The sequence below is a fragment of the Mycteria americana genome, chromosome 6 (genome assembly GCF_035582795.1).
Source record: "Mycteria americana isolate JAX WOST 10 ecotype Jacksonville Zoo and Gardens chromosome 6, USCA_MyAme_1.0, whole genome shotgun sequence".
NCBI classification, from domain to species: Eukaryota; Metazoa; Chordata; class Aves; order Ciconiiformes; family Ciconiidae; genus Mycteria; species Mycteria americana.
In genome coordinates, this window is record NC_134370.1 from 3,945,766 (window position 1) to 3,962,184 (window position 16,419).

Consider the following 16,419-nt stretch of genomic DNA (forward strand, 5'->3'; position numbering starts at 1 on the left):
TTTCTCATGGCTTAAAATAATGATTACATACGAGGTTGCTACTAATTAGTTTATTTTCTTTGTTCAAGCTCTGTGAAAAAGAAAAGGGAAGCTAAAAGAAGTGATTAATTGCTATTTTATATTTATGAATTTTTTTTGAAAGAATTTCACTTCCATTTGTCTGAGGTGATTTAGGCGATATGGGATAAACTGCTTTTTTCTCAGTGCTTATCTTGTAGCAGAAGAAGGGGAGGTGGAAATGCTGGAGGAATGCAGTCTGATTTCTGACACTGTTATGCCTCACTTATCTTTCCTTTGGACCTTCTAAAAGAAAAAAAAAAGAAAAAAGAGCCATGCTGCTTACAAGTCAGATACTCCTGTCTTGAAGTCCTGATTTATTAAGAGACCAGGTAGTACAGATGTTAAGTGAAATCAATATGAGCCTGTCCCCCAGGTATATATTATTTCCAGCTTTTTGCAGGGCTCGGATGTTTTTCTCTAGCACCCACATCTCGCCAACTGGCATTCCCATAAGCTTCATTCTCTTAGTGCTTCTGCTACTGCTCTTCCCAGTGGGCAGCTTCTTCACATGCTTCGTCCAGAGGGCTGCTTCCCAAATCTCTTCTCCCTGGCCTGGGTTCCTCCCTGTGGGGTTTAGCCTCCTCGGAGTCTTCTTCCCTTAACTTGCTGTCATTGGATCTGCTCGCCTGATGTACGGGCTCATGCTCGCCCAAATCCTTCTGCTGAGGCCAAGTACCCACAGTATGGCAGGTCTTTAAATCAAGCTGGTCACAGCAATTACATCCGCTGGGAGGATAACCGTGTATGCTTCTTTCGTTCTTTAGGGTGCAGTATATCACAAGATGCGTTTAGGATACACACAGGCAGGATAGGAGTGTGCTGGTGACAGAGGGAAATGTCCATAAATAAATATCATGGGTTGATTTTTCTGTGTTACAGTCTGGGTTTGATATTCCCTTTTGTTTGGTCTGCTTTGGTTTTTGAAAAATGATTTTGTTCTTCTCCCTCACCCAAACATGCTCTCTCTAAAGTGCTCCTCGCAAAACCAAGTTCCCAAAGTGAGATTTACTTTTTTTTCTCCCAATCTGCTCCTGACCTATTTAAAACACGATTCCAAGGTTTTTCGGGGGAGAAAATCAGAATGTAACTGCCTAAAACAAAAGCTGATTGTAAAACCATGTTGGGAACTGAATGAAGTGCCATCATGATGTGGCGCTGCCCTAGCATTTCAAGCCAGGTCAAACGGTGCCTTTTATCTAACCAGAAATCAGTAGGAAGCTGATCTTCAGCAAGGTATTTTGAGCAGCAAGATGCACCATTTGTCTTTACTTGCTCGTCACGTGCTGAGGATGTTGTGTTTTGTGTGACAAATTTAAACACAGGGCATGCTGGTTGTGCTTCTTCTCTCCGGTTTCCTTCATTGCCGGCAACTGCTGGCAGGCACGGTACGCCTGCTGCCCTGCTTTTCCTTAGCCTGGGACCGGCCCTGACCTGGCCTTTTCATCCCTCCCTCTGCTATTTGTTGCTTTTTTACTTTTACTGTAGTCAGCATTGGATTAACCTCAAATTCTAAGTAGTAGATTGTGAAACCTGAACTCTCAGCAATCCAGCAAATTTTTATTAATGAGGTAGTGGTCTAAAAGGAAACAGAGCAAAAGATGAGCCAGAGGCAAATTCAAAGTGATTATAGCTACTTTCCTTGGCTGTCTGGTTTCCAACAGGAAGAACAGTTGTCTGAGTTCAATTCCCATAGAGCTTTTGCAATGCAGATAACTCCAGCATATAGTCAGAATACTGTCAGGATTGATAAATTGGTTTAGTATTGCTTCACCCCCAGAACACAGAAATGAAAGTCACAATAGGCCTCTCAGCAAGAAAAAACTTCTCTGACCCTACATTTGTCAAAGTAAAAGTAACTGCTAATAATGTTTTATTTGGCAGTTTTGTGACTGCAGAAATATCAAGCCATGACAGTGTATACTGTATAAAGCCATTAAGTTCTGTTCCTTTGCAGAAAGTACTTTTCTGAACCATCCAGCCGTTTGTTTCATCGCTGCTTTCTGCCCTGAAGTCCCCCATTCAGTATTATAAATCTGCCTTTTTGAATATTTCAGGTAGTTAAATTTTCACCTTCAGTTTAACGGGAGAGGTCAAGTCTCAGCTGGGGCTATGACAATCCAATCTAGGCACCTGAAGTGAGATTACTTGAATGCATTCTGGGAATCCGCACTATCCCCGGGGCCAAATTAAAATGAACCTAAAGCATTTGTGTCTGAAGTTTAAACATTTACTTGGAAAGACTTTCTTTTCAATAACCCTGGAAATTTCATTGTAGCACAACAAGCCGTTGCCACTACACATCAATTAAATTAACCACTAGTGTGACATATTCACAGTTATTTATTGGAAGTGTAAAAACTACCATGTAGTGAACATGACAAAAGCTGTAGGAGAAATCTAGGCTTGTTTTTAAATCACTGACCATGAACTCAGACAGCAAGAGCTTTGATGTCATGTATAACTACATGGCCCAATTCCGTGCTCTACTTTATTGATGCTCTAGGGATTAAAACTATAAAAGAGGAGAAAGAGAGTGAAAAATAGGCTAGAAAAATAAGTATGAGTTGTCAGACATCTAGTGCCTTTTGAAGCAGACTTTCCATTTCAATGCTTTATATATATATATATAAAAAACCACTCTACATTTTTAGCTAAATCCTTCCAACACTGCCGAAAAAGGTGTGCCCCATCAGTTCTGGGACTGGTGTCTTGTACGAAGCTCTATCATGTGCTGCTTGCAAGGGCCTGCACATCTTCCAGCAGCCCAAAGGGTCCTCCAGTTTACCCCCTCCTCCCAGTTGTCCTGCGTGCTTGCCGTTTGCAAAAGCTTTAGGTGGGAGAGAATCTGCAGATTCCTTTAGGGTCTCCCTTTATTGTGCTTGTGGGATCTACTTTAAAACTGCATTTGTGTCTTTCTCCCTCAAAATTACTTACAAATGAAGATATTGTTTAAATAATAGATTAAAAAGCCCTTTCATATTATGGCACTTGTCTAATTTTAAACAATTGCTATTAAAACACGAGGCATATGAAATAATGCGTGATGACAGAACTTGATACACGAAGGGATCTGTAGTATTTGAACACCTATTTCAATATCAAAGAAAACCGGATTTTATCTCCTGCTTAATACCTAATTCTGTGAGGTTCTTTATGCTTACTAATTCATTAACATAGATGCTGTACAGAATAGCTGGAGTGTCAAAAATGTCATCTAATAGCAAATTCAGTTTTATTCTGGTAGGCTCATATCTCTTAGGAGACCGTAAAAAGTTGTTTTCAAGAGATGGAGAGCAGTAATAATGTCTAGAAGGTTAAAACCAAGGGGGATGCTTCTTAGTAATTATGTCAATTAGATCAGGAGTTAGAGGAGGCTGGAAAATTGTCATAGTTCCTTGAGATCAACACCTCACTGGGTCTAGAAACATTCGTGTGGCTTGAGCTTCTGCCTTCTAGAGGTTTATTCTTGTGTTATTCTCTCTACTGCTGACATTTTTTCCATGGAAAAATCACTTATACCTGAATTAACAAAAGCAACCCTATCTCTCTTTTTTAAGTTACACCCCACCACCACCACCCCCATTTTTAGGTTCCTGTGTAAGACTGGGGTATGCAACAGAAAACTACACATTTGTGTGTTAGTCGTTCTGTAGAGTCTGAACAAGAGGGAGCTCAAACTCACATCTTCTGCCTCCAGTAAAAGGATCTGAGTTGCTCTCCTCCTCTCCAGTTGTAAGTGAGCCACTGTGCAGCCAAAAATCAAGAATTTTGGAGACTAAGGAGAGTAAGCATTCATATTTTTGAATCTCAAAGGGTCGAGACAGACACAAAGAGACACTGCAATGTTCAGTTCAGACAAGGTGGTGTCCTGGAAAGTCTTGAAAATTCAGGTGCTTGACTGGTGAAATTTCTGACTCGGAGGGCTGGGACTCAGCACCCCTCTTGTCTTTGAGCACCTTCATGCTCCTAAAAAGCCCGGCTGATGCCTTAGCTATTTCCAGACATGGCCTCTCAGGCCTGATTTTTCAAGCATTCTGGACAAAGCCCAGTCCCAGTTTTCTGCACCTTTGGAAATTAGCTAGTCAACAGTTGTTTCAATAAGTATGCTCCAGAAAATCAAAACGCCCTTTTAAAATTAATATAATCCCCAATTATGATATTACCTCAGGGAGGAAGGCCTGGTGGTACTTAATAGAGCTCTTTGGGGCTGTTGTGCATTTTAATTGAGTGAAGAGTTGTAAAACACTTCAGGGCCTTTTGGTAACAAGCTCTGTATAAACATTGCCATAATGCTGAATAATCAGGTTGCGATCTGAATGGGAATAAATGAACCCTATAAATAGATAAATAATTTATATATATGTATAATGTATGTGTGTATATATACCAACATTTTGGAAAGAACAAGGCAGTTACTTCATAAAAGTCCTAAAGTTCTGGAATAAGAAAAAAAACTGAGATTGGATAGTGTCCTGGTTTCAACTGGGATAGAGTTAATTTTCTTCCCAGCAGCTGGTACAGTGCTGTGCTTTGGATTCAGGATGAGAATCATGTTGGTAACACGCTGATGGTTTAGCTGTGCTGAGCAGTGCTGACACTGGGCAAGGACTTTTCCGCTTCCCCTGCTCTGCCGGGTGCACAAGAAGCTGGGAGGGGGCACAGCCAGCACAGCTGCCCCCCACTGCCCAAAGGGCTGTTCCATACCGTATGGCGTCATGCCCAGTATAGAAACTGGGGGAGCTGGCCAGGGGCAGCGATCGCTGCTCAGGGATGGGATGGGCATCGGTCAGGGGGTGGTGAGCGGTTGCATCACTTGCTTTTTTCCTTGGGTTTTGTTCCTCTCTCTCTCTCTCGTTGTTCTTCTCTTCATTACATTATTATTATTATTATTATTATTATTATTATTATTATTATTATTATTTTATTTTATTTCAGTTATTAAACTGTTCTTATCTTGACCCACAAGTTTTCTTACTTTTGCTCTTCAGATTCTCTCCCCCATCCCACCGGCGGAGGGGGACAGGATGAGCGAGTGGCTGTGTGGTGCTTGGTTGCCGACTGGGGTTAAACCACAACAGATAACGATAATTATAATAATCAAAATGTTAGTCTTCAAGATATTGCGAACCTGCAGTTCTTCCTCCTGTGCAATGCATAGAGAATTGCTAGAAGCATTGATGGTGTTACCGCTTCAGGGATGCTTCTTGAGAAACAGCAAAATATGTTGTGTTTTATGGTGGAGGAACATGGAGGAGGTAGATCCAAGGTACTAAATGGTTAGACGCCTAAAGATGTAGATAGACATGGTTTGGAGGAACCAAGGGAGTTTCACTTCAGATGGCTTCCCCAAGGTATTGCTGCAATGCAGCGGTAGGGTTTGGAATGGAGCAAAGATCTCCTGCAGCCCAAGTCGGTGCCCCTCCAGGCATTTTCCAGATGGAGCACTGGGAGAGACAGCAGTGGCGAACATGGCACACCAGCCTCAGTGGTGGCATCCGTGCTAGGTCTGTAGCTGATCTGCCGTGTTACCCTCCATGAAGCAGTAGCCGCTCTTTCTCCTGAATGCTTTGGCTGTCTGATCTCTTAAGACTATAATTTTCTGGGGCAGTGACTCTCTCTATTTCTGTGCTTGTACTCTCTTGTTATTCAGCCCGTTAGGAGGGGGATTGCCTCTGAAATGGAGATGATGGAGATGAACTCTTATAGCTCATGCAAAAAAAAGCCTATGCTGGGCAACACGGTGCTAGTACAAAGAACTCTCTATTCTTAAAAGGGACTTGACACAGTGATGATGCCACTTCACTTAGTTAATGAAAGGGGCCATCTAATACAGGCTAAATGCAAAACTACATAAAGGAAACTGGCATTTGAATGGCTTGAGTGCTTGAAATATAAATGAATGGGACAAGACCAGACTCTGTTTCTAAAGGAATCAATTACCAGGCATCCTCTTAGTACTGTGAAGCTCTCATTTGCAGGAGCAGTCAAAGCTATTTTTGCTGGGAACGAGGATATTCGATGCTTGAGGTTAAGCGCATCTTTTAAGCACCAAGGAGACACTGAGGAATGCTGTGGATTCAAGAGGGGTAGAAAGACTCTGAAATTATTTTCCTTGCCGTAAACTCACTGAAGAGACTGATGTAGTGCTGGGCATGATTTGAGTTCTGTAGAGATTGTACCCGCAGCCAGAATGGTTTGACAAAATGATCCATTGTGTATTAAATCTACAGATTCAAACAGCATAGAAAATGTGTGGGCTATTCAGCATCTTGGAATAGGAATTAGGTTGGACTAAAGTTTCCTTTCTCTTCCCAACTGCAGAAAAATAAGGATCTGTAAAAGAAAATATCTTGAGTGAAGGATAATGGAATATACTGATTGCTAATGAATTTTTTACCTCTGGAAGGTTCTCCAAAGGCCTATATGAGTTGATAGCTAAGGGTTTTTCTAATCAGATAAGTGTCTGAGCTTGTCACAGAAAGCACAAATTTCCCTGTTTAGCATGATACTGAAATCTTGGAGACAGGTCAAGGACTGACTTTACTGTGGAGACTCCATTACCTTTTCCCACCCAAAGGCAGTCCTTCCAGATGAGGTCGGAAGCCTCTTGGCAGGGTAGTGCGAGGAAGCTCGCTGCATTTGTTCAGAGGACAAGTTTCTTTCGCATGACCATTACTTTGTCATTTTTCACAAGCTCCAGATTCACTTAAACATCGTGCCTAATGCTACTGACATCTGATTTCTATAGCTTCCCTTCCCATCTGCCAGGGATTTCATGCTCCTGATGAAACAGCTTTAAAATTGCAAAGACAGCCAAAATGTAGCCTAAAATCATAATGATCAAATGCTGTGGCTGTTACATGGGATTTTTTTTTTTTGTCAAAAAAATGAAGAATGGTTGTGTGTCAGAATATCATGGTATTAAAGATCAATTAAGTTTCCAGTGAAATACCAACTGGCATCAATTGATGTGGGATCTTCTCTTGCATGGTGTGGTTACCCTTCAGTTGTTCTCTGTTTCTACTTGTTGGGTTCATCTCTGGTTTTGTATTGCTTTATTTTGGGCTTACTTGGTAAAGGAAAAGTATTTTCAGAAAATGTCATCAAATAACATGTGCTGCACTGATGTCAGCTGAGGAAATCAGCGTCAAGGGCAGGAAAAGCCAGAAGATGAATGGATCTCTTAGTTCAAAATAGGAAACAGCTTGAAGTTCCTTTGGGGGGAAACAGAAACCTCATTCATTAACAATGACATTATTTCACCTCTGGTACAGAGTAAGGATTCTGTTCTCCCGGTGATGGACAGACACATCTCACATTCATGCAAATGGTCCTGAGCATTCATGGATACAAAGGAACAGCCCTAAAATATTGACAGTTTTGACTGGTGAGCTATTCTCATGATCTGTGTGTGGCTGAGACATATGGCACAGGGAAAAATGCATTCTTTGTATTCCTGAATTGATTTCAGTCTATGTAAGGTATGTATGTCTCCCTGTCTCGCCTCAGTGGATATCAAAGTAAATCTGTGTCACTGAAGTGAAGGATCTTGCCTGGATGATGCAGTATTCATTTATTCATACTTTGATATGAGGATCATGTCTGATCAAGCACTCATATATTTTGTGCAGGATTTATCAGTCAGATGTATCTGGGTTTCTTGAGTTTTTTTCTGGTGTTTGATAGTAGTGTACATCCATCTACTTGTTCCTAGTCATGTACACAAAATTTCGTGAGGTTTTTTTTTCCAATCAAACTAAGAGTAGGACAGGAGTTAGTGGTGCCCTGTTAAGAACGTCTCCAATTGCTCAATATAAAATGGTCGGTAGGAGGTTTCCCAAGTGCCTTTATTTTTTGTTCCATTACTCCGAGTACTTTCCCTGTTTTCCCATGGAGCCCAGAGCTGCAGCTAGCAGCCTGACTCCTACCTCATGCTATTCTGAAATTCCTTTATTTATCTTAGACTCTGTCATTTTGCCTAAACATTGATATTTTCCAGAAATAGGCTTTTAAAGTGGAGATGCCTATTAACTTTCTGAAGTCATATGTCAGTGAATCACAGAACTGTTTAGTTTAACTAGACAAGCCCTATAGTGATACATAAAAATTATTTTCCTCTTCAGAGTCATGTTTATGTTCTTTTCCAATGAGCTGGCTGTTTGATTGCAAAAGAATCTGTAAAAGAGGTAATTTTAAATGAGCACAAAATAAATTCTGTTCTGTAAGGTACCCATAACCTTTCTAGAAGAAAGGTTCTTCCTAATTAACCTCCTCGTGTCAGCACAGGAAGCTCTATTGCATTTGTAATTGTCAAACATTTCTTTTTTTAATAGAAATGATCCCTTTCTGATACCTATAGGCATCATCATTCACAAAGCAAGCTTTTCATTTCAGGATGTTAGAAACAACAGTAGATTAATCGAAGTCTGAAGTTCAGCAGTGCAGAACTTCCATCTGTTATCTGGCTTGTCTGTAAAGATTATGCCCTAGTAACATGTGAGGGATACAAAGCATTCAGTGAATAAAGTCCAGTCATTATCAGGTTGGATCCCTGTGCTGCCATAATGTTGAGTTACTGCTGGACCATGGAGCAGCAGTGACGAAGGTATCAAGCCTTAGGGGAGATGCTGGTTTAGACTTGGTTGTGATCCAGATTCAACGTAACCATGTGCACATCTCGGTGCAGAGAGGGCACAGCAGACTTTAGGACGTGACTCTGATGGCCAAATCCAGGTGCCGCTTTGCCTCGTATCTGCGAATCAAACTGCAAACGTTCGTTAGTGAAAATGGAACTAAGTCCTCCAACAGAAAAACACAAATTATCTGGTGATATTTGTACCGCACTGGATCATTTTGATAACGTTGTCCATGTGTTTTCCAAAAGAAGTCAAAGCCACTACGTGCCTGCACAGCAGGGCTAAATCCTGCTCTCAGCAGTGTGAATTCAAAACAGGGGTATTTTCAGTAGTGTCTTTACAGTCATGCTGATTTAAAATAAGAACTGTATTTGCTTTAATCATGCAGTTACCAAGCTTGACTTTGATGAATTGCAGAAGCAGGTTTTTATCAGGTAACTCGGTGTTTTTCTCTATGTTTTTTTTCTGAAAAGAGCAGGAAGTTTGCCATACTGCAGAGCAAGATGAATGAATTTGCCATTTGAAGCTGAATTTTCCAAGAAGGATTAGGATGTTTTGCAGTCCTGTAAATGCGGGAATCCTCCTTGCAAGCCCAGTATTTCTTTAGGTTCATGATCAAAGTTTCCACTATAACTTTATATGCAAAAGAGGGAGAAGGGATTCCAAATGTGAACGCTTCCAGTCCTTAACAACAGCTACAAATTTAAGTGAAAATTACAGAAATTCCCTTACTCATAGTCAGAAATTATTAAATGTTTTTGGCACAATTTCACAGCGAATTGCTATTTCTCAATCCTATGTTCAAGGGTTAAAAAAAATGAACACAATCTTATCTTAGTGCATAGACGTGCTAAAAGGTCACCAGCGTGACAGGAGAGAGATGTTTTCATCGGATAATGCTACCTCTTTTTTTTGTCTCCGTGTATTTTTCTTCTAGCTATCCATTTCCCATGGTATTCAGTAGCTGCAGTAGAAAGGACCTGGAAAACAGCCTGGAAAAAGGAGTGGGAATGTGTCTGTTTAACTTGCCTGAAGTCAAGGAGTCCTTTGGTGGACAGAAGTGTGGGAATGGCTACGTGGAAGATGGAGAGGAGTGCGACTGCGGGGAGCCTGACGTAAGACACCACCTGAGAATTACTGCTCACCTCCTGTCTGCAGGTTTTTAACAGCCAAAACGAATCAGAATTGGTTTGGCGTGTTTAACGCTACTTGGTGTAAAACAAAACTCTCCCTTCACTGCTGCTATCTTATCAGCTTAAACCTCAGAGCCCTCAGAAATGCGGGAAGTTTCTGCTTGACTTGCATTCGAGTTGCTAAAGTTCAGGCAGGGCTTTAGTTAAGAATGTGCTCAATTCACCATCAGAGAGCAAACTCTCTCATGACTTGTCCAACAGACTAACCACGACTAACTGTCATGTTCCTAACAACAGAAATTCCTTTAAGTACTAGCTAATAAGCTAAACTCAAAATAAATTTCTTAACATTGCTCAAATTTCTCAAGATACCATGCGTTAATTGAAGGTTTGTTTCCCTATATGAGAAGCCACTCATATATTTATATTAATATAAATATAAATAGTTCTATAAACGTTAATATTGCCTAGGTATTTTTTCGTTGCAGCCAGCTTCGGTTTTTAGGTACAAGACCTTTCCCTCCTTCACTATGAGATTTTTCTTTGCCGATAGCCAATTACCTTACTAACAGAAATAGCCTTGGCTGCCTTGCAAAAAGATTGCTACTACTTCAAAGATCATTCCATGTGGTTTAGTGAATGTGTCAGAGGACTGCTCAGATCAAGAGGCGATAGGCAAAACCTGGGGGTCAAAAAAGATCCGAGCTAACATCCTTATCCCTTTGGCTTCCCATGCTCATTGGCCGTATTGGACTTCTCTCAGATTATCTGAATTAAATACATCAGTAGATGAGGGATTCGTTTCCTGTGATAAATATGGTTCTGCAGATGAAATAGATCGGGGCAGTTAAAACAGCAAGATATTCCTGTTTCCTGTCTATACGGTGTATTGGATTTACACTAGCCATAAGGATTTCCTGACAGTTCACTCATTCTTCAGGGTAACAAGGTTGGAGTAAGCAGGCTATCTTCTTGTTTAAAGTCAATAGAGTGCAAGCAGCCTGCAAACGTCTTTCTAACCCGGTTATCTTTCTCATTTTCACTTTTGAATGTTAGCAATATGTTTTCAAGTCAAAGCCACTTAACGTCAGCAAGCACTGACTTGATTTGCCTCTTCTTTTTATGTTTTTCCTTTTTAATGATATTGGAAAACTGCAGCTTGGGCCCAATTAAATCAATTTGGAATTTACTGCTATAATCTGAGCGGTACCAGAAAACACGTTAGACGAGTTAATAATTCACTGCCCAGTCATTTATATCAGCTGAGTTTTGTCGATAGTGTTGCAATATTTTATGGCATGGAAAGCTGTACAATAACATCTGCTAGTTGTATTTTATCAGCGGTCAGAATTAAATATCATTCTGAATATGTAGATGTAGGGGGTTGGTAGGGATATTTCTCCTTTACTCCAAGTAAAATATTAGCCCTGTGTTGAGGTCTACTGATATCCCTTAGCAGTAGGACAGCGATGGAGTCATAAGGATGGAGAGACATGACTGTAGCACACCTCCTACGCTGCAGACGACTCTGGAAACACGAACGCAGGAGGGACCGTTTGACCACCTCCTCCACGCTACGGTCTCGTGTGCATCAGGCGCTGGTCATTTTCTTGAGTATAATGGACGCTGGCATGCCCACCAGCAGGCCAAGAGTGTAAGACCCGACCAAGGATGATATTATCAATTAAGCTCCAACTTAATTTTGGATTATATTACCAAAAATGTCTGACATACTACAGTATCTCTGGAAGGAGGGTTAATGCAGATTACACATGGAAAGATAGCAGAAGGAAAAAAAAAAAAAATCCTTGGTCCCTGAGAACTGAAAGGTGACAAACGTGGCTAATTTTATAACGGGCTGCAAGGGGGATCAGAAGACTACAAATTGGTAAATCAGAAGTCAGGCAAATTACTTTCAAAATGTAATTAAGAGCTAGTGCCTGAACAGCTGTGACATGCCAGGGAAGAGTCAACACAGCTTCTGTGCCAGGAAATCTTGTCTTACAAACCTATCACAGTACTCTGAAGGACTTAACAAGTGGATGGAAAGGGACAATGCTGTTATTGCAGCCTGTTAGGAGTTCAGAGAGGCTTTAGACCAAAGCCTTTCACCAAAGCCTCTTTAGGAGACTAAGCAGCTGTAGGATGAGAGAATATTGCATGGACAAAAATTGGGTTAAAAGATAGGAAATACAACCAGGTATAAATAATCCATTTTATGCAGTGGAAGGAGATCTGCTGCGATGTATCCATGACGTGTGTCCTGGGGACTACGCAATCCAGCATATTCGTAAACAGCCTGGGAAGAGGGACAGTCTTGAATTTGCTGATGATATTAGTTAGGATGGTAGAGATGAAAGCTGGCTGTGAAGAACTGCAGGGGAACCTCCTGAGACAGCTGGACTGGGCATTAAGATGACAAATGGGATTCAGCGCGGAGTGATGCACATTCCAAACATCACATATAAGATGATGGACTCTGAGCTGACTCTGACCATAGAGGAACAAGACTTCATATTGCAATAAATAGTCTCATGAAAACGTCAGCTCAGTGCTCAAGAGTGGTCTAAAAGGTAAATAGGCTGTTAGAAATTACTAGGGAAGAAATAGGAAAACAAAACAAAGCACCCGTAGGCCTCTATAAATCTGCAGCGTGCTGCATCTGAAACTGCACGTGCCATTTTTTCCTACCCCTCCCTGATCTCAGGAAGGATAAATCAGAATGAAAAAGGTTGAAAGAAAAGCAATAAGGTGGATCGAAGTTTTGGAGGGGCTCTGGCTGGGAAAGAAGAAAATGAAGGAAAATGTGACAGAAGCTGATAAAATCGTGAGTGAAATGGAAAGAGTGAGTAGGGAGCAACTGCCCCCAACAAGAGCTGTGCATATAAATTTAGAAAGTGGCAGGTTTCAAACAAGCAGAAGGAGCTGCTCCCCAGACTGTGTCGATTACATGCGAGTTCCTTTCCACTGAATGTTAGATGTGCTAAAAATGTCCGTGGAGCCAAGGGAAAGCCAGGAGACTAGGAAGGTACCATGTATGCGTGTTCACATTCTTGTCCTTAAGCACTTTCTGCTGGCTGCTGTCGGGGACGCAAGCCTAGAAGGGGTTATAGGCTGACCCAGTGTGGTCTATCTTGTGTTCTTAGAAAAGCGGGGTTGAAAACAAGATGTTCTGTCTACAGTGTCCGGCATGATGTAGGTGATGCTAGGATTGCTGTTGCGTTGGTCTGTCTGAGATGCTCTGATGAGCCCAGGAGCCCTCCACCAGGATCATTGCTGTTGTTACTGATAATAACTACTAATAATAAACTACAACACAGCAGTAGTTCCTCCAGCCTCCGAAAGCCTTGTGAGCCTTTTCTGTTTGCTTGCCTGTGTATGTTAAAACCATTGCTGACAATTTAATAGCCCAGGCACAAAAACTATTTACCAAGCTCATTCCCTACAATGAGTAATAAGTGAGCGAGCAATTGGAAATTTCGAAGGCTGCAGTAACATCATTCAAAGAACTGTGTCTTTATCCCAGGCTGTCTGTGGAATGCCGATTGCTTTCCATGGCTGGCTGGTGTAGGACCAGATGATGGGGTACAGGAGCTGACTGTTTCAGAAGTATCTTAATTGGACTGACATTGCTTTCCTCCACTCCGCGTTTCTCAGATTGCGATTGAGGTGAATTTGTAAAATGTGCTTCTGCGCAGAGGAACGTTACTTCTTAAATACAGCAGCTGCACAGAAATATTTGCGTAGCCTGCCGCCTTCCAGCATGATCAAAAATAGGTGCAGGAAGTTGTTCCACTGCTTCAGAACAGCACAGTTAGCTTTGTATATTCAGGCAGATATTATCTAAGAAAACAGTGAAATGCTGAGAATCATCTTGCTCTTTATTTGTGAGTGCAGTGGTAGCCCTATCTTCCAGTTGGAAAGCTTTACAAAAGCAATAAAGTAACAAGAGGCTGTGAACATCATTCTAACCCACTTATTTCTCCTGTGTTCCCTATATTGTTAGTGATCCCTTGTTAAGTCAAACTGACTTAACACAGCTGAAGAGCAATTTTATCTGCTGCTATTTTTGTTAGAGAGATGAGATTCCAGCGCAGCTGATGAAACTTGCAGCTTGTGAGCATAATCTTGGAAAAACAAACCCATTATTTTCTGAAACTTCTTACTAGCTCATTCTACAGAGAATAAAGTTTGCAAAAGCCCACACATGCCACCATCTAATCCGTAAGTGTGAAATTGGGATGTATCAGTTAGTGATAATGCAATTCATACTTTTCTCGACGCTCTATTACTGGTATACCCTGATAAGAGGTTACATGGAATAGTGTCATCATCTTTCTTTGTGGCAGCCACCAGTCTCCGTGCAATACAGAAGTGTGGTGAGCAACTATCACAAAATACAGAGCTGTAGCGGTGATGCTCAGTAACTGTAACACGGGTCCTGGATCCTCGCAGGAGGCGATGGAACCATTCCACTGATTTTTGTGGAAATAAAGCACTGTACTACTGTATCAGGATTGGTATCGGCACACTTGAGTTGTTTGTGATATTTGGGATTGGATCCATAGCTAGAATAAAGCAGCCCTCTGCAATGGCTTCTCTGGTTTTACTACAATTATTGAGCTTGTTGAATCTAAGGACAAACAAGGCTGTTTGGATCAAGTTGTAGAATTTCATGCATAATTCATTATTTCATGCCTAGCTTTTCTTGGCGGAGCTATAGGCAGCCTCTTGATTTACAGCTCATTGTGACTGAAAGTTGTCTGCTCTAAATTTATCCTCCATCTAGGAATGTACAAACCGGTGCTGTAATGCAACTACCTGTACTTTGAAACCGGGAGCAGTGTGTGCCCATGGACTTTGCTGCGAAGACTGCAAGGTGAATCAACGGAAACGTTTCTTATCTGTGTGGGGTGGGAAGAATTCCGTAATCTTCTCAACTGCAGAGCAGTGAGCAAGGATGCAGAACAAGCAAATTGGTATCATTAAGCATTAAGATACTTGCATTTCATGTAAGCAATTCAAAAAAATTCTCAAACTGTAACAGTTATTGAAGGAGCAGATCAACAGACTTTTTTAATGGTGTCTGTGCTATTTGTAGCCACTTCATTTGCTCATGCAAAACCTCTTCTTTTTTCATGAACTTTTATATGCTTTGATTTTTTTTCACGCTTATATGGCTGTTGTGCTCTGGCAAGCAGTCGTTAAATGCTGGACCCTCTTTTTATGGGAAGACTCTTAAAATATTAATTATGTCAACAACATATATATTTTTAATGGCAGATCATCAGCTCTTGTGGACTCCTAACGTACTATAAAAAGCCAGCTTGCCGCAGGCATTAACCTTCTTGAGTTCTCAGACCATCTCTTGCATATGGGCTAATAAAGCATTCAGCAAGTTTCCATTGTGTCTGTGGCAACCATCTGCCTAAAAGCTCAGGAGCAGCAAGCTATCAAAACAGCGCGCAAATGCTTTTTAGCAAAATCAATCTTCATGTCTTTTTGCTTTTTACCAAAGGCACTGTGGTGATGCCATTAAAATTCAGTGCTGCTCCCGGAGCACACTCATCTTTTGTGGTTGTTGGTAAGCGACTGTTCAGACTGGCACATTCCACCATTGCCTACTAGTTGCCTTCAGCTCTGAAACAAATGTGGTTATCCAGGGGAATTAGGGCAGGACAGGAACAGTTACATGACTAGTTGTCTAATTAAGTTGAAGAAGATGTTGATGCCCATGACAGAGCGACGTTTCCATGAGGAAATGCACCTCCAAGCTGCCAGGCAGCTGAATCCAGAGTCAGGTGGGCTGGTGGCTTGGTGAGCCATAACCTGACACATAACGTAGTGTTACGGGATCAGCTGGCCACCCTGGCCACTGCTGTGTTCTGGTAGCCGTATGGATGAAAAGGCTTCTGATCTGACTTTTGGTCAGTGCTACAGAGCATCCTTGGCAGTACAGCCCAAACCGTGTCTGTGCCTGTGTGTTCAGGCACGATTGCAGGAGGCACGCTGAAAACTTTGGTTGGTATTTGAAAACAAAAAAAAAGGCTGGATTTACCTTCTGACCTGAGCCACGTGAGCCATGTTTGCAGCTGCAGCTTCAGTTTGGCCCTCCCTCCTGCCAAACCCTTCGCAACCTGTGTCAAATAAATGTATTTAAAGAGCTGTGTAATCCTTATACTGTCCTCTGCGGTCAGTTGGTGTAGAGCCAGTGGAAAAAGCTGTTCATGCGCTGCATGGGCTATACCACTGCATAACTCTTATTGATTGGAATTGCAGCAGTTAAGGGGTTTTGTTTGTTTTGCAGTTAAAACCAGCGGGGATTTCTTGCAGAGAGTCAAGTAATTCCTGTGATCTGCCAGAGTTTTGCACAGGAGCCAGCCCTCACTGCCCAGCTAACGTGTACCTGCACGACGGGCACGCGTGCCACAGGGTGGACGGCTATTGCTACAACGGCATATGCCAGACCCACGAGCAGCAGTGTATCACCCTCTGGGGCCAAGGTGAGTCTGAGAACCAGGAGATCTGTTTATGAGATAGACTTGGGGGGAAAAAAAAAAAGCGTGTGATTGTAGATGGATTTGGAGGAA

The 16,419-nt window shown here is 41.7% G+C and overlaps 1 protein-coding gene across 3 annotated transcripts in view; it reads left to right on the forward strand.

The window, feature by feature from the left end:
• ADAM12 (ADAM metallopeptidase domain 12) overlaps nt 1-16,419 on the forward strand; it is a 188,676-nt gene that overhangs the window by 145,817 nt on the left and 26,440 nt on the right. For all 3 annotated transcript variants that reach the window (XM_075504351.1, XM_075504350.1, XM_075504352.1), the window contains 3 exons: nt 9,634-9,811; nt 14,619-14,708; nt 16,137-16,332. In XM_075504351.1, coding sequence (XP_075360466.1) covers nt 9,634-9,811; nt 14,619-14,708; nt 16,137-16,332 — 464 coding nt within the window. The remainder of the gene's footprint in view (nt 1-9,633; nt 9,812-14,618; nt 14,709-16,136; nt 16,333-16,419) is intronic.